We start from the raw sequence: 22,131 nt of genomic DNA on the forward strand, positions 1-22,131 counted from the left end.
CAGACATAGTAAAAGTGCTAGTAATCAGAAATAAACAGTACATATGCAGAGAAATGGACAGACAGACATGAGTAAGAGGAATTACACAAACCTATCAGCTTTACCTGAATACAACCCCTCGTAGTAAGTCTCAACTGCGATAATAAACGTGCTTGGATTAAACCCAGCAATTTTTCATTCCTTGTTAATGGGGCAAATGTAACTTGGAAGGGGTCTGTATGCAATCACTGGAGGTTTTATTTGTATAACTTTTTTGGAGTTTGACTATGACTATATTTGATTGCATGTGGGTGGCTGTGGGACGGGTGGACAGCTGGGTGAAAAACTATGACAAAAGGAATCTTGTCCCATTTCCTGCCTGCGCTTCATTCACTAATGAGCACTGCTCAGGGTCATTCTCAAGATTTCTTCATCTGTTGTTGTCTCGTCTGCAAAAGGGGCACCCCAGCAGTGGAGCTGTTGTCAGCTTGTCTTGAGAGTTTATTCTGCTGCCTCTCACCCCTGCAGCTGTGCAGGATTGTAAGTGCCTGGCAGTAAACAACGCCATATTTTGTGTTTCTTTTTGGATGACTTGGAGGCCAGTCTGAAGCCAGATGTGTTTGCCGGTGTAATCTGTTTCCCATTTCTTGTAATAAATGCATATCTCAACTAATAATAAAGTGAAACTGGGATTTATTTGTTGTCTTCTTCAGTGTGATTTGTGTTGGAAAGAGAATGTTAATAAAACATAATGAAGTCCTCAGTCTCTCCTTTCTTCCTGGAGTGCTTGAAGCGTTCAGTGAACGCATCCCTACAACTAAACAGCCAGGTTGGTGAATCTGATGCCATTAGGCTCCTGCTGTACCAACCAATACCCCTCTTTCTAGTACATGGAAGCAAAACATTTTTGCTTCATTAAGAAACACTGTTTTGTAGCAACACTGCCTCATTCTTGGTTCTTTTTTCAGATCAGTTCACTTGAGAAAGCTTCCTCCTGGTAACAGGTTTAGTCTTTTTACTAGGATTCTTTTGTAAAAGGCTTCTACCTGTCTGCAGGCAGATTTTGGTTATCTCCCACAGCGATGATTCTGTTATCAAGTCCAGTCCATTGATTAGAAACCCTATTAGAGAAGCCACATGAAGACTGTATCTTTCTCCTGGTGTCCAGGGTAGCTCCCTGTGAGCTCCAGTAAGCCTCTACCTAGGGAAAAGGAGTAAATCACACCCAATTTCAATATATCAAAGAGATGTCTTTTGATTTGTATTGATTGTTATTGAAATAGCCTTCTCCTTCCAAGCAGGTAGAAGAATGAGGCAGTGGGAAGAGGAATGCTGCAAGGGCTTAGTCCAGCCTCATCCACGAATGGCCCACAAGACATGTGCTGTTGTAGTGAAACACACAGCTGTGCTCCCCACAGTCCTCCCTCTCTTCTTTCTAGCTAAGACCATGGCCATATTCATCCCCACTCCTCGTATCTATTATAGTGGCACCCCCACTCTCAACTAAAACCTCTGTTCAAGTCTGTCAGAGAAACTCCACCACCAGGAAGCAATTGCATTCAGCATGGCTTTGATACCAGACTTCCAATCCTCTGGTATCTGCTACACAGTCTTTTATGTCCTGTGTAAGTTGAAATAATGATAGATATAGACTGACAGAGAGACAGACAGACATGGTCACAAAAACGGTTTCTGTAAAGAAAGTCATAGGATTGTCATTTTCCCAAGAAGTCTTTCTAAAGTCTCATCTCAAAGGAGGTTTTGCCAAGCCCTCTGGCTCTGAGAGGGAAAGGAAACCCCTTCCACAGTGCCAGGCAGCTCTAATTACAGATATGTCAAACCAACACCTACTTTTATTCAAGATAATTGTTCCCTGACAGTACTCAGAAGCTCATCTATTGTCTTCAGTTGCACTAATGAATGTAAGTTAGTCAGCCTTGCTAGTTCTGTTCAGCAAATGGGCCATCGAAAACCTAAGTAAATTCAATTTTTTCTGTGCCTCTTCAGTTTTAGCACCCAAGTAGAGGAACTGTAACTGCATACATAAACCTCCCTGATGTGCATAACTGAAGACAACTGTTTTAGCTGGCATGGAATTTATTCCATTAAAACCACTCATGATGCTATGTGAGAAGGAAAGAAGCCCTTTTAGCTTTTAGGAAACAAGTAATTCCTAGGCTTAGCAATTAGGAAAACAAAGCAAACCCAAACATTTGTATTTGTAAACTGAGTATACTTTTTGTGGCTTGACTAGTATGTGCTAGACTTAATCTTGGATTTTTTTTTCTTCAAAGAACCACTACACTTTAAGATGCTAGTAACATAAAAAACCTAAGCATGGGCAGAGTCATTCCCCCACTGCTCCATCTGGGTTTTCAGCATTTTACTGTGTTTTCACATCTACTATGTGAAGTAAAGATCAATCTGTTTCCAGAAGGCTACTTTGGTGGGTGGTCTGAGTTCATTCGAGTTCTTAATTTTATTCTCCCGGACATTCAGAATTTTCTTTCCATTTTCTGTGTTGAATTTAGTGGTTTTACAGAGCCACAATACCAGTAACATAATATGGAGTATTTGGTTTATTTCTTCCTGTATCCAGCATGGCTTTACACAAGAGCTGATCACCTCCAGAACCACAAGAAGCATATCTAATTTGAGCTTGGCCCTAATTCTCCTGCCTTCATCAGTTCTGTATATAGTTGACATATGATGACCCCTTGAAAAGTATTTCTCACACTTGACCCTGTCAGTAGTTTCATGGGATTCTCCCTATTCTCTTTGTATTCTTACCAAATGCTTTCACTCTGCCAAATCAACATGCTCTCAGAACACTTGCATTAAACAAAAAAAGGCTATTTTCTCTAATTAAAGTTCTTGTTCTATCCACACTGATGTCGGGAGAGTCTTCACAAAACCTGTCATCTATGAAACCACTGTATTATAAAGAGTTTGCAAGCAGTCTTCTGAAGGTCGTGTCTTACTCGCTGGAAAAAACAAATCCCTTATCTGAGCTAACCAGTACAGTTGTGACTGCAATTTGATTCTGGAATTATGGAAATAGACTCCATCTGAAATGTGTGAAAGCGTCATTTTGTACGTCACACATCACAGTAACCTGTGAATTAACAAGAAATCAACGCAGAGGTGCACTTTGAATGTGAAGACAAAGCTGGTAAGAATTTCTGGGCTGCTTTCATTTTGTGTCCAGAAATTTCAAAGCCTCATATACAAGGAATCAACTCTTTATATCAGAATCAAAACACACACCCACTTTTTTCAAAAACCCCAACACCACAGCATTGCCTCTAATGGGGTGTAAATCTGTTTCTTCAGTGTCTTTTGATACATAGAGTTGGTACATGGACTAGACAAAGCCAGAGTAAGACTAATGCAAAGGCAGGCTAAGCAAACTTTCATGATTGCAAGAAATATCCTTAAATCATAACTTATCTTAGCTGATGACACAATCATTGTCTGAGTCATGTGAAAACCTGAAACGATGACTCTAAGCATGGTAGACTTTGTCATTGATCTGACAGTGTGTCAGCTTTGTGACTTGAAGGATGGGGAGAGTACGGCAGAGATTCTGCCACTTCAGCAGACAACTCTATGGGTGGAGCAGGAGCAGAAAAGTACAGTAAGCCTGACTCAGATACACTCCTGATGCTTCAGCAACACAACTGAACTTTACATTCAGGACACACGGTGCCTGTCACACTTAATAAGGAAATGGCATCTCTTACTGTTCCTGATGGTGAGCAACAATGCAGAGGAGAAATCAAATGACAGAGAAACAGCAAAGCAGAAGAACCAGGGTTTAAAACCAGGGTTTTAAAACCTCACATGACCTAAATAAATACTAGCACTGACAAACCTGATTTGGGGCTGTCATGCAAGGGAAGCCTAGTCTTTAGATAAACAGTGTCCGCCCTTAACCTCCTGAACTACCAATTTCCCCCGTCTAATATTGCAGAAAAGTTATGCTGCAATGCCCTGTGCTTCCTCACATTTACAGTTAGGGTAGCCAAGGGCAACAAAGACTCCTTCCTCTCTAGCCTGATAGCAGAGTTCTTCCTTCCTTTTGTTCACATGAAGAACAAACACCGAGTTGAACAATAAGAGTGGATGCTTCATTATGATGCTCTCCTGGGCACCCAGCCCTAGTTAGCATTATCTTACCGCTTGGTTTTGTTTTGAAGGAAACTGTGAATGGTCCTTTCAATTGCTGGTGTTTCTAGATCAACATTACCTCTACTTCCTCTGTTTTAAAGTCTCTTTATTTTACCAACAATATGTGGCACTATGAAAAAAAAAAAAAAAGACTACACAGAATCAACGAACTGAGAAAACTACCAGTCTAAGAGGCAAGCGGTAATAAAAGGACATTTAAACTACCTTTCTCTGAACAAGTTAAGCTACTGATTCTGAGCATTAGGGGTAAAAAAAACCAACAACAAAACCAAAACCAAAGAAAACCAAAACAACTTAATCCTTGGCAACTATTGAAGGAAGTGCACATGAGGAACAGAGCTTAGGCTTGGAATATACTTTATTTGAAAACATCCAGGCATCTGATCACACTTCCTGAAATAAAAATCAGCATCAGACCCCTCCCTGTCACATCTCCTACTTTATGAACAAAAAGGCCTTTAGTCATTCAACAAAATCCATATCCTCTGATCCATAACAGGCAGGTGGTAAACCCGATTTACCACAGACTTATCACTTGCACATTCCTGCAGACTTTTACTATTCTTGGACAAGTAATTGTTTTGGACAAGTTACTAAATTATCACTCACTTTTTACACTATGGGAAGACAGGTGAACAAATTTAATGACTAATGTGCAGTCCTCTTTGGACCATCAACCTAGGCATAGTCAAGAGGCTACACTGAAAACAGGTGTCGGTGGACGCAGTTATTCCAGTGGTGACTGGGAAGGGGAGCAAAGAGGGGCAGACAGCTTTATTCTCAGCCAAGACTTTTTTTGCAAGGATCTCTCCACAAAAGATACACTCTTGAACAGAGTGTGAAGCAAGTCAGCCTCAATTAGCCCCACACTGTCAGGCCAGCTCATTTAGCCCCTCTGCCACAAGAGGACTTGAGTTTGCAGACTCTGTGTGCTGAGGTTTCCTGTGCCCTTGAGTGATAGAGCAGTAAGTGGTGTCCTTCCCAGGCCCAGGCAGCTGGGACCAGCTGGACGGACACCTTTCTTCCCTCAGATTCAGACATGACAGTGGAATTTAGTTCATTCTACACTGGAGAAATCTGGACTTGCTCTGACTTCGGGCCACTGTTTAGGAACCTTTCCTAGGGCACAACAAATCTTCCAAATGAAAATCAGTGCCTCAGGTGGCTGTTTGTTCACGCTGCTGCTACAGTAGGTGGGAGGCTACGGGTCACTTGTGTGACCACTCATTCCCCAGTTCAGCCCAATGCACATTCAAGAGAAAAAGGGAGAGCAAACCTGTTTCTCAAGGAAAAGAAAGTATTATGGATGAATAAAAGTTAGCTCTGTTAAACTCCAGTAGAGTCCCTTTCAGTGTTACTCAGCTGGAAGGACTGTAGTGATGAAGCAAGGCCACAAAGTTATAGGGGAAAGAGGGCTGAAAGGCAAAGAAGAAACAACATACCTTTGAGCTCTGGTGTGCACAGCATGAGGCCCTGCCTCTGTATCAAATATGAAGGTGGCTGGGATCACATTACAGAACTATCAGCGTTATGCTTTAACCACCCTAATTTAGCGGTTTTGGCTTTTGCTACTACATTAGAATATTGGCTTGATTTTCAAAGGTAACAAGCACCTACAGCTCCCACTGACTTTAGTGACAGCTGCAGCTCTAAAAATCAATTTAAGATAAGTTTGCATATTGAGAAGAACTAAAGGAAAATAAAAGGCCTATTGTGTGGATACCAACAGTTTAAACACTGCTGATGGGTGGTATATGAGTCCCTTCCCTTTTCAAATGAATTTCACTTCATGTTTTGTTTGGTTTTCCTGTTGATGCATCCTGCACCCTCCAGTGCTAAGCTGGTGGGATCCCACATACTTTTCCTGGCATGTGGTGTTTAAAATAAGAGACCTCAGCAATCGGATATCCTCAGCATTTCCAGCTATTGAACACAATCATGAGTACTGTGATCCAATTTCAGAGCAGAAAAGAAAAGATATATAGGAATAATTCTCCCTGTGCTGGTACGGGGCAGACAAAAGAAAACTAAGCAAACAGGATGTTCTGCTCCTCTGTGAACTTCAGCAAATGGCCATGGCAGACAGGATACAGTCTACAGACTCACAGCTGCAGTGTATGTGTCTGGCTGCCCAACACCTCGTTCAGGGTAATTTACTCACAGCATAAATATGGCATGAAGAAATTAAAAGGTGTAGTGTGCAGTTCCCACCTGACGTGCCTTAAGACTGAAGTCCTTCATCAAACACACGCAGCCTGAAGGAGGAAAGTGATGTTTTCTATATGCTGCTAAGCAAAAGAGTCTCATCCCTAAGCTCACTCAGAACATCTTCAGGAGTGCAATGCTTGGTGTTGATGACTCAGGACATCAGCCTGCTTATTCTAAGCTTATTCACTCAGTAGTAAGGCACATCTCTGCTGAGGTCTCCACAACAGCACACAGCACTCTGAGAAATCACCCTACTGCAGACTGCTCGATAGCACTAATAGTCCCACAACATTTTCTAGAAATGTCACTCCACATCTCTGCTGCTGCTTCTGGAGAGTGCACCTTCACAGGGCCTTGCATTATATGGGAGATTGTTTCTGTGATGGACAAGCTAGGAAGTTTAAATGAAAATTATCTTTAATGAGCAGTGAAGTAAAATCTTTTCAGCAACAATGTATCTTGTTGAACTGTTTAAATGTAGCATCATCTCCCTGTGCTTCCTCCTCACCCATACAGTCATGTTGCACTGCCTTGCCTCAGCTGAGCCCTAAGGCAGACCCTCCAGGGTTATTCAGGTAGCAAACCAAGGAACAGCCGGCACTGATACACCATGCTCTAACAAGCTGCTGACTAAATTTGTTGCCTCTCATCTCTATAACCCTTGGTTAACGCAGTGTGGCCCTGAAATTTATCTCACAAATTTTTCAGGGGTCTTCACAGAACTAACAGAATGACAAAGGACCAGATTCCAGTTTCATTACAACATAAACTATGAGAAGTGTTACAACAATCATTAACACTATGTTAACATTTCAAATGAACATTATAGAAAATACAGTAACAGCCCAATTTTATTAATTTTAGGGAATAACTGTAATGAGAAAAACCTTTTGAAATTAAAACCTGTTTGTTGGGAGGGTTTATCATGTGCGTCTGTTTCTATCAAAGTGATATATATTCCTCTTCCATCTTATCGAGACAGATTAAGCATATAGGATAAGATCATTTAAATTTGTGGCTAGTCCAGTTTTAAAGACAGGGCAAGTCTACACACCAGATGCAGAGATACCTGAGGTTGTTCTAGGTGTGTTAATTCTGGAAACAGAGAAAGTTTCAAAGAAAAACTAGGGACAAAGCAGCGGGAACTCTATTTGCAAACCATTATCCCTGTGCTAATAAGCCCCGCCTCAGGCAAAGTTTTTTAGTTTAGATGAAGTGCTATTCAAATGTGTCTATCTACACAGGATTGCACTCTGGAGAATTCCAGATTTAGACTGTAGCTAACTGTTGGGTATCTGCACCACTCTCCCCTCCCCAGCACAGGGAACAATAAAGCATCCAGCGTTTCTCTTTGGCTTCCAGGCTGTATGCTCAGAGATTTTACAAGATTTTAACACGGAGAATACATGACGTCCTACAGCTAAAGAAAAGTTGCATGTACTACCAAGGTTATGTCATTTGGGTCATAGCCCTCTATTGCTAACTATGAGTTTACAAGATAAAATTATAGTAGTGATGGCTTCACTAAACGTGCTACTGGTGACGCCAGAACAGACATAACCTTTGAGGATGGCAGACACAACCTTTGAGAAAGGGATATATCGCAGTGAGACTTAACTGCCTTTTACTTTCATAAACTGCACATAAAAACATGAGACTTTACTCTGGCTGAAAAACATGTTTTTTGACAGATGTTTTTTTGTCTTCCTACTCATGACTGTGTTCACTTAAGAACAATAAGTCAATTTTAGGTACATTTGACCTTATTCTACAGATCTGTAGCTTGAAAGATGTAACATCTTCTATGTTAAATCCAAAAAGTAGAGTCTTGGTCTTCTACAACAACATTCAGTTCCCAGAAAAATATACTGTCACAAATCACAGGTACTACCTCTAATCAACATACAACTTCACTCCTTATGCTAAAAGCCTTTTGGAAAAAAGGCCATTTGCTTTAGCACTGTGCTGTAAACACGGGGGAGCAGCCCACTTTGATCAGGAATTCACTACAGGGAGACTGCTAAAGAGAAGATTTATCTGAAGTGAGACGATTTTATCCCAGGAAGCCTATGCCAGCCTTGAAAAGAGGGGAATGTCTTTGCAAATACAGACTTATACTCTTCAGCTCATTGTTTTAACAACACTAGATTTAAAAAAAAAAAAAAAAAAGATTCACACTTGTGTAAATGTGAACAGATTTGGCACACTGCTTGTACTAAGATTTTTCATTTCTACATTTAGTAGAAGGTAAGAAAGATTAAATGCTGGCACCTCAGTTGCAATCTAGCAAAGCATTTAAGGATGTGTTTGGTTTTCAGTGCAAGAAAGCAGTACTGTCTCTTCAGTATCTTTATATATATGTTCAGAATAAGCAGGTAATTCAATACTTTGTGCTAAACTGGATTTATCCAGCATAATATCATCCTACAAGTTAAGCTCACAGCAAAAAGTATGGCCAGAAACTTTACCAATCTGTTGTCTATCTACTATGCCACTAGAAAGATCGTGCTGGCAGACAGAAGCATTTCATTTTATTGAAATGACAAAATTTATTTTGTTTCTATTGGATCTAAACCCAAGATGCCTTGTCTTCCTTCCACCTCTCTTCATTATCATTTTTTGTTGGTTTTGCATCTGTGCTTTGATCCTCTGGACTCCTCATTTGACAGCCATAGAGTTCAGCTACTCCAGCGAGGCTTTGCCAGTGCTGCTGCAGAGCAGTGGAGATTCCCACAAAGCCACCTAGTGAGGACACTGTCACCCAAGCTAATGCCATTCCTAGGTCAGGTTTAGTAATCCATTCCCCAAAATGCCATGAAATGGCTAAACAAAAGGACATTTCTGTTGATGTCAGCTACATCTGTAAGGGTGATTTTGCTGGCATTGGGATGATGGGAGTCTTAGTTTTTTCACATTCCTTACTGCCAGGATAGACCTAGCCTACAAACCAATCATGCTTTTTTTCTCTCATTATTACAAACCTGTTAGAAATAGCATGAGGCTTTCAGTGTCCTGTGGGGAATACAGCAAAAATGGTTCCACCCCACAGAGATCTTAACAATCTTCAGTTCATCTTTATCCCTCCAATAGGGCTGGAAATCACCATTGGCACTGCAAATCTGTTACCATCTCAATAGCAATGTACAACCTTATTCCCATTAATCTGTCTTCCATCCATTCACGCATCAAGTACAACCCTGCTTCATTTTACAGATTATATCCATGTTGCTCCAGACAAAGGTCACTTTATAGTTACAGTTCTTCAACTGAATAAAAGCTTTTGATGCAGTAAATCATTGTCTCTCACTGTTCAAACTCACACAATACAATACAAATAATACTGCCCTTTCTTTCAGCATTCCCTTTCTACCTTACTACTCATTTCTTTACAAAATAAAATGAGACACTTTTCACTTGCTTCAGCCATATAAATTAGTTATAGCACTTTGGAGACAGTTTGCTATACTGCACTACAACCCAGACCCTATGCTATTTTGAGATCAAAATGAGCCTCTTTCACTACAATAGTAACAAATGAAACATAATGTACGAAGGTTTCCCTAGATTTGGCTGTTCCTAGATTTTTTCCCTCTTAGTACTGTGAAACTTAAAACCTAAGACACTCTCTTCCAAGTGCCATGTATCTTTCATCTTTACTTATCAGAGGTTACCTGCCTAATAAGACATAACAGGCAAGGTGGGAGTGCTTGCGCACACACAGACACATGTGCAGTGAAAAGGAGGGTGGGAGAAAGGGTGGCTTAATCTACTAAATAATCATCCAGTCCTGCTGGCACAGGAATTAAACTCTTCCCTTTAGCAACACAAGGTATTCTGTCCTTTCTTTTGGTAGTGAGGGGAGTCAGTCAGCATGAGACATGAAAGTTTTGAGGTTAAATTTGCAGATAGTTACAACTTTCTTTCAAAGGAAGAATAACACCTAGCAGGATAAATCTTAATGTCAAGTACACTCATGCAAAACGGCAACCGCTTTAACAGCAACAGTGCTTTATTTAGCACTGAAGGTCATAACAAGAACTGAGGCCGAAAGCTGAAGGCAGACAAATTCTAATCTGAAATACAGAAGTATTTAGTAGCAAGGAAGCTAAAACTTGAAAACACTGTCAACGCAAACCAGGAACTCACATTTCTTGATGTCTTCAAATAAAAGTGAATGCCTTTCTAGAAGACACGATTCAGCATAACATAAGTTATCAGGTACCTAAAGGAAACATGTATGATATATGGGAGGTCAATTTGGATAAACTGTTGATTCCACCCATCTTTAAACCTGAAACTGAAAATAAATCATTACTCAAGAGCAAATCCCAGCTCACTAGTAGTATTTGCCTTATGTTTTTAGTGCTTCTGAGCTCTTTCAGTGAAGAGCAACACTAATCACGTGGTTAAAGCATTCAGTGAACAGTCGCAACAGACTCTCCAGTTGGCAGCCGGCCACCATGTTCCCTGTCTTCTTTTGCAGCACCATCCTCTTGGTAACAGAGGGCATTTACTTAGGTGAGATGGAATGAGACTTGCTTCCACAAACAGCTGAGCTATCAGTTGCTTATAGCTAGGCTCTGTTGCTAGCTTGTGTTTATGCCTCAGAACGCTGCTGTTTCTAAAGCTAGACTCAGACAATTGCCCAAAGAATACCATGTAAAACTGACATCAGCTTAGTCAGCCTATCTTCATTTTGCATATGTGTGTGCATGGCTAAGCAGCATCTTCTAGTTCAGGTGACCTAACCCAGTACGTGCTACATTCAGCTTCAATGAAAGTACACCTAGACAAGAACATCCCAGAATCTGTTCTGACTGATACACCAGGAACAGAATTATCGGCTAACAATTTCCAATCCAAACCAGAAATTACATCACTGCCAGTGAGAAAAATAATCTTGTGACTTCCACCCTTAATCAAGTAGATTTGTAGCTTTATTACTGTTATTCTTCATCACTTTAACTAGCATATTGAATTAGGGAAGCAACAGCAAGTCCTTAAACAGCATACACAAACAGACAATAAAACTCCCAATATTTTGCAGAGCTTAGATTGAGGCTTCTGCCTCTCTGCTTAAGATCTCTACAAAATAAAGATTTGCTGTTAGACTGGCCTTTGCACTCACAGTTCAGGTTCATCACAGAGTCACACTGTATACAGCATGGCAGTATGTTACATGACATTGTATTGCAGTGTAAAGGCAACTGAGGCTTTTTTGGGGTTTGCACTCCACCCCCTCCACAGCACAGAGCATACTGAAGCAATGAAAGGAGACTGACTTCCCATGCTAAATCTCTGACTGGCCAATCTTGCTCTCCCATCATCAAATTTAATTTCTCTAGGCTGCAAGTGGAAATAAAAGAATGAGTGAATAAATGGACTCTTTTCATCCCTGAACACTTCAAGTTTATAAAAGCAAAGAAGTTTTCTCCGTGGCACCCATGGGCAGCCTGGAGCTCTCCTCTGACAATAAAAGAGAAGCAGTTCTGCCTTCACTAGGGTCTCCTCCGAACACTTCTGTGCTTGCACTGAGGCCATGAGATGCAAAGATACCAGGGAAACAGAGCAGCGATTTACATTGACAAAGAGGATTTTGATACACTCCTCCAAATGGGGCAGCATTACCATCTTAATAGCCTTTTGCTCTCAGCCCTCTTCCTGAGGACGCTGGAGATTTTTGCGAATGGAGAACAGTTCCGCTTCCCATTTTAACTGCAACAATAGCAGAAGGGCTCCTTAAACTGCATCAAATAGCAGCCTGTGAAATCCCTAACTAGCCGCACTGCCTCTCCTGCCGTTTTATTATCCTCCGGCCCACAGAACAAAAGGGGGGGAGCTCCTCCTCATTTTTAGCCTATTCCACAGATCCTAATCCCTCAGAGGTGGCAATGGAAATTGCTTGTGGAACTGTTAAATCACACTTTCACTTTGTCTTTCATTCCCCATTCACCCTCGCTAATCAAGGAGTTTCCAGCCACATTTTCCGATATCAATTTGTTTATGGCCTATTGGTTAATGGTCCCAGGATGGGACCCCCTGAGTAAAAAGAAAGAATCCCGGGCACTTCAGCCAGCTGCTGCTTCTCGCCAGTTCCCACACCCATCCACTTGTTCCCATCAGCCACCCTGAATGTGCTCACCTCCTGACACCAACTGAATTAAACAACAAAGCCTGAATGAGAAAGCTGCCTTTGCAATCAGGCTGCGGGACAGATTCCACTTGTTAGCGCTATACGATGTCCCTCAAGCAGCAACGCAAGGCCACTCCCTAACTGGCTGACTCATGGATAGTTGCCTTACTGACATCTTATCTTGAGTCCAGCTTCCTTTTGGAAAGAAGCACCAGCTACAACTCTCATAAAAACTCTAGCCTCTCTTGCATTAGGCAGCCTGGTGCCACTTTCTGCATCCTACCTGAAACAGCCACTCCCGGGTGATTTGCTCACTTCCTCTTTCCATAGAAATAATGATCATTGAAATGTGGGATGAGAACACGCAATATTTACTTTGTACAACTCAGTCAGATGGCTTGCATGTAAATGCTTACAAGTCTCTGTAACATAGTCTGGGGCACATCATCAGGGGAACCATGCCCTTCCTTACTACCCATCTTGGAGAAAAATATCTAAAATGGAAATATAACGGTGTAGTCAGAAAGTAAGAAAAGGCTTACACAAAAAGAGCTTCAAGCAGCCTTCCAAAATGTACAAAGAATGCCTGATATTGAGACAGCATTTACTTAGAGAAATCTGAACTGGTGTCTCAACTTCTGCAAGCCATCTAGTTTAAACTAATAAAAACTGTTTCTAGTTCCTGTAGTCTTTTTAAAATTAATGGTACCAAATAAAGCAGATCTTATTCCCAAAATGCCATCTAAGAATACACTGCGTATAGTATCCAAAGGCCTAGGAAACACCAGATGGACCCCCACATTATCATTATGTAGGTGTATCAAATGGCAGCAAAAATGCACCATAAACCATTTTTGTTTCTTTTGTTTTCCTACATAATGTATCATCAGAGATGTAAGCGTATTTAGTCATTAGTAACCATAAATATGTTGTTGGTCTGGTATAGCCTGTTTGAAGGTGAGAAATGGGCAATCAGAGGAAGAGAACCGTTCACATGGCTTAAAATGTTCATAGTGCTTTATGGGATCAGTGATTCTCAATCACTAGAACCTGAGAAACAGAAATACTCACTTTTCTTAATGCCATGGCTGCATATTAGAATGTAATAACTAAACAAAAAGTTTTATTTAGTCTGCTAAACTAACGCAGCAATCAGGAGCCAGGCTGCGTATCAACAGACATCAACTCAACAAAATTGATCTATGAATGTCTGTAAAAAAGTAAAGACATTAAAGGAAGATTTATTGGGATAAACAGGGAAAATAAGTGAAGAGCTGACCTCCCCTTTTTGCTGTGGTCTGAAAGTACATGATTTAGGACATAGCCACAAGGAACCCTAGTTCCCTGCCACGATGGTAGTAATATCTAGCTTTTCAGTACACTACCTCATATTGTAGAGAATCTGAGGATTATTTAAGACCTTGGAGCATTAGCACAAAAATGATCACAAAAATGAAGAATAGGTATTAATTTCCTGTGTTTTTATTGATGTCAAACCATTTACTAAAGAAGAACCATTTATTAATGATAGATGGTTATGTTTCTTCTGGAGAAACCTATCCCATAGGAGCAATGTTGCCAGAACCATTCTACTTCACCTTGAAGGAAAACAGGGAGCCATGATTAATAATTTCAGGGCCCATTCTTCGATCCATGGCAATATGCAACAACTAATTTTGTATAATCCAAGACAAAACAGTGACCACAGTAGAAGGCTGCCCTTGTCAACCAGACTGTTTAAATGTGTGATTTTTTAATTAGGTATAAACAGCACCATTTTCCACAATAGTTGTTGTTAGCTACATTTAGCTTGCTTAAATACTAATTGAAAAGGCAAACCAAACAATGCTCTGGTCTTACCTTGAAGAACCAAGCCTGATTTCTCAATGGTGTAGAAAAAAGAGGAGAATGGAGCAACAGGGGATTTAGCAACCAGGAGCTGCAAACCAAACAAGTAATACGTAAGTGCACATCTTTATAACATACAGATCAGAGCTCAAATCTGTAGAATAATCTCACTGGATTTTACTGTTAGTAGAAAAGCATACTGCAGAAGTAACAAGGTAGTTATTGATCCATCCCTGTCACTTCACTAGTTGAGGTCTTCTCACAAACATGTACAGAGCACACTGCAATTTTAAAAGGATTCACAGGTCCTAAAAAACTACTGTCGTGAAAGCAGCAATTTTGCTTGTCTTACTGGCATCCTGTTAAACTTAATCATTCCTGCTGGTTCAGGCAGTTGCACTCAGATAGGCAATTTTGAGCAAAACTGCAACTGCCACTGTGTAACGCAATTTTAATTGCCATCAGCCGTTCCACAGATGTGCCCCCCTTGGCTTCTCCAAGAACTCCATCCGTTTTCTTCCTCTGGTCCTCGGAAGCAGCATGGTCCACCCATGGGACACCATGATCACCACTGCAAGTGTCTGAATGTCCTCTTTTGTAAAAGGGGTAATGACTGAATCAAGCTTTATTCAAGGATCTTGTCCTTGGAGTATCAAAATAGGAACTGGAATTCCCTCAGGGTCTACACTGCAATTGAATTTAGCTCAGCATTCAGGTGTGCTGGCTCTCCATGGTCAGAAGTGAAGCTCACTGGCTCTACTATGGAGGAACCATCATCTGTGGAAGATGAGCTGTGGCAAAGCTCTGGAGACAAAGAAATGGGCTTGTTGGCAGGGTAGGGGATGTGGGACCTGCAGTGGCAAACTCACACCAATGTGCCAGGCTTTATTGCTTGGCTGTTTGATTTTTGCTCATTGCCGAGGACTGCTCCCTCACAGCTTGCCTCAAAACAACCCCTATTCTGTCACCTACATGAAGGTGACATTTTAATGATAAATTTAATAAGCTCTGCACAGAGTGTAATCAGCACAAACAGTGACCTAATGGTCCCCATGTGGGCCCTGGAGAAGACACTGGCAGCAGTGGCTGAAGCAGAGACTGTGCTGCTGCTCTGTCTCCAGCACAGAGCTACCGAACAAAGCTGAAACCTCTGCTCACCTCTTCAATAGTCAGAAAAGGCCGGGAACTGGAAACCAGCACTCGCAGCAGTGGTCACACACCCTTGGATGAGCCTTCCCACCTTCCTGGCCCCTGAAGACAGGGTTTGGGCAGGAGGTTCCCCTCTGCCCATGCCGCTGCTCTGCAGGGACCTGCTCCAAGCAGAGCAGTATCGCAGAGCCTGAGTCACGGCTGCCCTGGACACAGAGCAGGCCCCCCGGCTTCCATTCCTTCAATGCACTGATTCATCCACCCCATCCATGAGGCTATGGAACCATCATGCACCTCGTGCCTAAATTTCCAAAGCCCTGTCAGACGTTACACCCTCTCAGCCCAAGATAGGCAGCACTCCATCAGATACAACCAAATACAGATTTCTTAGAACTTCAGACAGTAACAATCTTATTTTTAGAGGTGTGGGGCATGACAGATCCTGCTGATTTCAAATGGAGTAAAAAAATCCCCATTATTTCCAAAGGTCATGCTCTAATTCTGCCAAACAAGCACTTGTAAGGGTCACCGCATATGAATTTCATTTGGTGGTGCCTAACGATCAGCAGGGAAACAGTGAGCAGGTTTTATAAAAGCCAAGAGAGACTACAGAAAAACAAGGAAGTTCACGCTCACCAAAACTGCTCACATTTCACTAAAAAGTCAGACAGCACTTCATAGACACACAGGACTGGGACATTTATTCCTAAGTGTAAGAGTAACAATATCAAGCACTAGAAGCTTGAGCTCTGCGGTGTCCTTATGCAACCAGAGGATTTGGCAGCAAATTCTGCTGCAGAAGCAAGGTAATTTAAATGCTAAGAGTGTCTGTATAGTAGGTAGGTTTCATTTGTATTTGTATGTAGTCTGCAGACAGGACCATGCTTAGGTGTCCTGCAACTCTTTCTCACCTGATTCTGATACAGGCTGAAGAAACAAAATCCTCATATCTAGCTCTTCAGACATAACCATTATTACCCACAGCTAGCTAACATCTTTATGGTTTTCAGATTTTAAACCAAACATAGTCTCCCTTCTTCAGACAGTAAAAAATAAAGGCAGGCACATAAAGACCACAAATACAGCCAGAAAACATCAGACCAGTCCAAATGTGAGAGTTTTCCTTTCAGTCATATGAAGCTGGCAAAACCACCTCAGGATGCGATACAACCTTTGTGAACTACTCCAAGTAGGAAAACTGCTGTGGTAGCACTTTCCCCTCTTCCATGTTAATTACCCTTCTGCCTGGAGTGAACTTCTGGAGAAAGGAGGGGCACGTCACATCCCACATCCATGACGCACCTTGACAAAACCCGAATTCCCTTGCTCGTCATCATCCCCAGAGCCAGCAGTTCCCACTGACACGGCAGGAGGGGGACTCTGCCAGGAGGAAAGCAGTGTCTCCTGGTGCTTCCCACACCCCCTCAGCTCTGAGAACATGAGGGAGAGGATGGGGTGGAAAAACTGTGCAAATGTTCAGCTACAGTCTCCCACAACAGCTGGATGTTTAATCGGAAAGGCCTGAAATGAAACAGTTACAAATCTGATGTCTAAGGTCAAATTTTTGGCATTCTGTGCAGTACTATGCACATAAATATTAACCTATATATGCATGTGCACTAGGCGCAGTTGTACGTGTAAATGGATAGACATTCAAATAACCCTACGTACATTCTGTTACTGCATTTTTATGCAGTTACAATATGTGTATAAGTATAGCAATGAAAAAATATAATAAATCACATCCTTTCAGCAGCACATCACAGGGCCCCTCTGCAAGGCTGCTGCTGCACAGTTACATATGAGGCTCAGAATTAGCTTCCTTTTTAATGAAAAAGGAACAGCTCAGAATATTCAAAGGCATTGCTTTATTTTGTATGTTTGCTTACTGAGAAAAATAACCTTTAAAGTATGATTGTGTGTTTCACTACCAGATAGAGTACACAGAATTCTTTTTTATAACACCAAACTTTATATTAACATCACTTTTAAAAAAAGTAAATATGTATTTAGATTTGTGTTTCAACTGTAGAGAAAAAACTCTAAAAGGTCATTGCAAACCATCCTTTGGTTGGAATAGCGAACACAGAGTACGTTCTTATGTATACACAAGGAACTTAGAAAACATAGAAGGAAATACATATCAAAAAAAGAAAATTATGTTTTGGAGGCCAAGTAGTGGAAGTGTAAATCAAGGATTACCAAAAATCAAGGTAATGTTGACCCTGGAGAGATTATTAAAAATATGAAAAAGGAAATAAAAATTGAGAGTTATAATGAAATGACATTGGGATATATTCTAGATATGAGTGAAGAAATAATCAGTTTTCAACAAGCAGGACCACATTGAAAAAGAGAAAAAGACAGATAATGGGAATTATCTATATCATATAGATATAGAAATAACAACTGAGTGGCAATAAAACTTCAGGATCTTAGTGCATTCAGTAGAAAACAGATAATTTCTATCAAAAAAAACACTGTAAGAATCAGCATGTGAATTTAGGTCTGATAGCTAGTATTTGTCATACATCTATGAAATTTAAGTGAGAAGCAGCAGACATAGTCCTCAAGGAGAAGAGAAAAAAAATGTAAATTGGTGAGTTGAGACCTGTAATCTCATTTCAGTATTATGCAGGTCTTTAGAAGAAATTTTGAAGGGAAGAATATCTAAAGACTTGGAAAATGGGATAAAATGAAACATGGATGTCATGCCAGACACACCTGACATACTCGTTTGAATTTTTTAGACATCCAGAATAAATCTGACCTCATCTATTTGGATCTCTTTAAAGCTTTTAACACTGCTAAATGGGAAACAATAACGAAGAAAAGAAGGATAAGCACAGAAGCTGTAAGACAGAAGGAGAAACAGTCAGTTATTGAAAAGAAAACACTTCCCAGATATACTAGTACCTCACAAGATTACTGATCCACAAGGTGATGTAGCCAGGACAATGACAGATCCAACTGTACAGTGCACCACCAAAAACAACTGGCAAAACCAGGGATACGATGTTTCTGCACAAGCCCCTAGCAAGCTTTAGTCTGGAATACCATGTACAGTATAGGTCACTCATGAACTCAAACTGCAAGAGCTGGGCTATATGCTGGTGAGGAGAATGGAGTGCTCATCTTAGAGGCCACTAGAAAAATGTAGCTCAATGAATCTAGCAAAAAATGAAGGTTGACTGTTGCCTATGTGTGTAAGTGAATGAAACGAGAGAATGGAGCAGGAGGAAGGAGAACTACTTCTCAAACTGACAGCACTGGCACAATAACAAACATGCAGCCAGGAAGACATTTTGGCTGGAAATGTTGAAGTTTGTAATGATCAGTAAATGGAGATTCTGGAAGCACCTTCAACTCAAAGAGGCAAAGCTTAAATTATTATTTTTTTTAAAGATTCAGCTTAAAATATTTATGAAAGGGACATAAAGCAGTGCCTGGGATGCACTCCATGACCTATGAAGTCGCTTCAAGTCCTGTGGGCATCCCTGAGAAGAAATGAAGCCCTGCCAACCCATCTTTCATGTGGATAGAACTGACAGAGTTGGAACAATACATTCAAACAATGTCCCTTGATTGTCTATATGCAACGAAGGATCTTTGTGGTCAATAAACCAAGAAAAAGTTTCTCGTTTTCAAATACAATATGTATAATTTAAAATCTTCTCATCTCTATCTCCTGGTGAGCATCTGCTTTTCTCCCTAAGATTCCAAGCAGCCACCTGAGGATGTGGAGAACACAAGGGGTCTTCCAGGATAACTCAGAAGCAGATAGCTCAGGCAGAACAGGCATTTCTAAGACTCACTTATATTTAACTATTTGTCTTGTTCCAATTCTGAACCAGTCCGGGACAAAAACCGGAGAGAGTACAAAAAGGTTTATTATCTGAACCTGGATCTGAATCAGAATTCTTTATTCAGGCTGAAACATAAACCTCTTTCCACACTCTTACTTTCCCAAACTTAAGATTAAGAACCAAAGTTTTCAGTCCAACATATAATAAGCACTATTTAATCAAGGAATCAAAGATGAAATCTAGGCCTCACCAGAAATTTTTTCCTATTGACACTTCAGTGCAGTCGAAGTTGCACCAAAAGGAGTACACATTTTGAGATGAGTAAACAGTAATGGTGAGTAACAGTCTAAAGAGGTTAACAGGCATTTAGATTACAAAAATTAATTTTTAAATGGTGAAATGAATAGAAAATAGACATAGAAAAATGATGAAACAGTACTGAGTCTTTCTAATTCATCCTGTCCATGATACTTGTGGAATGCTATCCATGAGCTTCTGGAATGGAATATAAAATCCAGATGCAGTTACTCTTCCGCTGCTGCCCTACTAAAGTGCAAATGATATAGATAGATGATAGAAATAAAAATCAAAGCTATTTTAAGTTTTGCAAAGTCCTAAATTTACAAAATGGTCAAATCATAGTTTCTTGTCTTACTTTTTGAGCAACACATTTCCCTGTCAGGAGGTTTGCAATAATTACTTATTATTTGACAACAATGTAGAATAAACATTAAACAACTGAAAAATTATTTCTGCCATGAGGCACATTAAGAACACAAAGTTACTATGGAAGAGGAGATATATCACCCTGATGAAAAGTGAATAGAAACTGGATAGATGCCATTAGATTAGATAAAGGAAGACAAATGGGAGACAGGCAGAAGAGCTGAGAAACAAAAGACTAAGAGAGAATTGATGATGACAGCAGAAAAATTGTACATTAAAGTTTGTTTTTTAATTAGGGAAAGCATTTTTGTTAATACTGTTTATTGTTTATAAGCTTTATGGAAGAGATGAATCACAGAAATTGATTGCATAAGCCCAGCAGAAAGTACTAATTATTGGGACAACATCCCCTGTCAATAGCAAGGAAAGTGATGAGTTGGAAGATGTACCGGATGGACTTTCAGAAGTAGTCTCATAACCAGAAATCAAGCCAGTGTCCTGCCAAAAAAAAAGTAAAGAACATGAAGGGTACAGAGTCTTATATTAAATTAGTTATCAAAATGCTGGGATGATAAACTACCAAACAGTGAAACAGTAAGATGATTTTGACTGAGCTATGAGCTCTCACATGAGAAAAAGAATACGACTCATAATTGGAAACTAATGGGTTTAACAGAAGTAATGGACTAAGATATTTCAATTAATATTTGAGAAAATCAGCTGTATTAACATTTAATAATACCTCATTTCTGTTTAGACTGGAAAGACCCAGTTTCTTCACCGTTTTTTAATGAGACTATTATGGTTCTTAGAAATGACTGAGGAACACGAGTGAAACCATTTGAAGCTTTTTTCAAAGTATGTCAGCTGCTTATCAGCGAACAGATTATTCTCTATCTATTTTGCTCTGTTTGTTGTTTTTCCTTAATTTTCTTTTCTGCTAGATTTACCTTATCTCATCTTTTGTACTGACAAAATGTGTATAAGTGCACTAAGGACCAAATGAGTAACAAAACCACATTTACAGCCAATACGTATTTTGGAATTCAGATCTACTGACCAAATATGTGAGATCTGTGAAAGGAGTCTGGCTCTCACTGAGCTCGCTGCCATTAGTGAAACAACGCTGGCTTGCTGGAATTTTTTGCTAATTCATAGTGTTGTCCTATTGCAGTAAACAATCGTTGCTAACGGTGCATTTCAGGAGAACTCTTCAGCTACACCACGTTCGCTTGGAAGAGTGTAGCTGAGAACTGAGAAGGAAACCTACACCACTGACAGTGTCATTCAACAGGGAAAAAGACTATCTCAAGATTCAGTTAGACTCACGCACTAATAAAACCAATGCTAAGATAAACAAATCTTTCCCCTGATTGTGCCAAATTGTCTGGGTGGACAATCTTCATGCCAGAATTTCCCTTCTTATTGTAGATTAGAAGGGTTGTTTTTTCAGCTGCAACAGAGCCCAGGAAAAAGCCAGTAAGGAAAACAACAAAGTTGATTTTGCATCAGATATCCCAGCAGACCTCGTAACTGTTTTTTCTGCCCTCCCTTCTGGTTCTTCTTGGGCTCTATGTGCAGGAATTTTATATATTCTAGAAACAAAAGCGACAGTCCTTATTCTGCAGATCATTTACTTTTGAGCAGGAGCTGCGACCCAGTTCCCAGGGCCAGCTCTCTTTCCCAATGTCACAGATCATGCTGGCTCCAGCCCACCGGGAAGGTGCCTGAGGAGAGAACCAAGAGTTCCCTAACAGGCACTAATGCCACAGTGGCATCAAAGCTTCACACAGCAGTATACTGGTTGTTCCCTGCTCCCTCTTCACATTGAAGCATCCTTCAGGGCAATGGGATTGCTTTTTACAAGGTAAGAGAAAAAACGCTTGTGCTTTCTGCCAAGCCTCACCAAACACTAGTGCTCGTTAGACCTTGGAGCTCTCTGAGGCTTCTGTCTCACAAGGGGTTCTGACTTACCTTGGGAGATAATGACTCCTTGTTTCAGAAACAAAAACTGACCCTAGTGTTTCCAGAGTTCTGGTGACAAAAATGTAGTTTAGGTATCCTGCAATCATTTACTAAGCTCACAGGATATACCTATAAACAATTTACTGATCTCCCACCGCAAATGATTCTTAGGATAACAGCATTTTG

The 22,131-nt window shown here is 40.5% G+C and overlaps 1 protein-coding gene across 5 annotated transcripts in view; it reads right to left on the reverse strand.

The window, feature by feature from the left end:
* Window positions 1–22,131, reverse strand: part of RAD51B (RAD51 paralog B) — a 446,199-nt gene that overhangs the window by 115,261 nt on the left and 308,807 nt on the right. For all 5 annotated transcript variants that reach the window (XR_012633866.1, XM_074909727.1, XM_074909731.1 and 2 more), the window contains one exon: window positions 14,372–14,450. Coding sequence is in view for 4 of the 5 variants with exons in the window: in XM_074909727.1 (XP_074765828.1) it covers window positions 14,372–14,450 (79 nt within the window). In the remaining variant the exon portion in view is untranslated. The remainder of the gene's footprint in view (window positions 1–14,371; window positions 14,451–22,131) is intronic.

This window comes from Athene noctua, chromosome 6 (assembly GCF_965140245.1).
Source record: "Athene noctua chromosome 6, bAthNoc1.hap1.1, whole genome shotgun sequence".
Classification (NCBI taxonomy): Eukaryota; Metazoa; Chordata; class Aves; order Strigiformes; family Strigidae; genus Athene; species Athene noctua.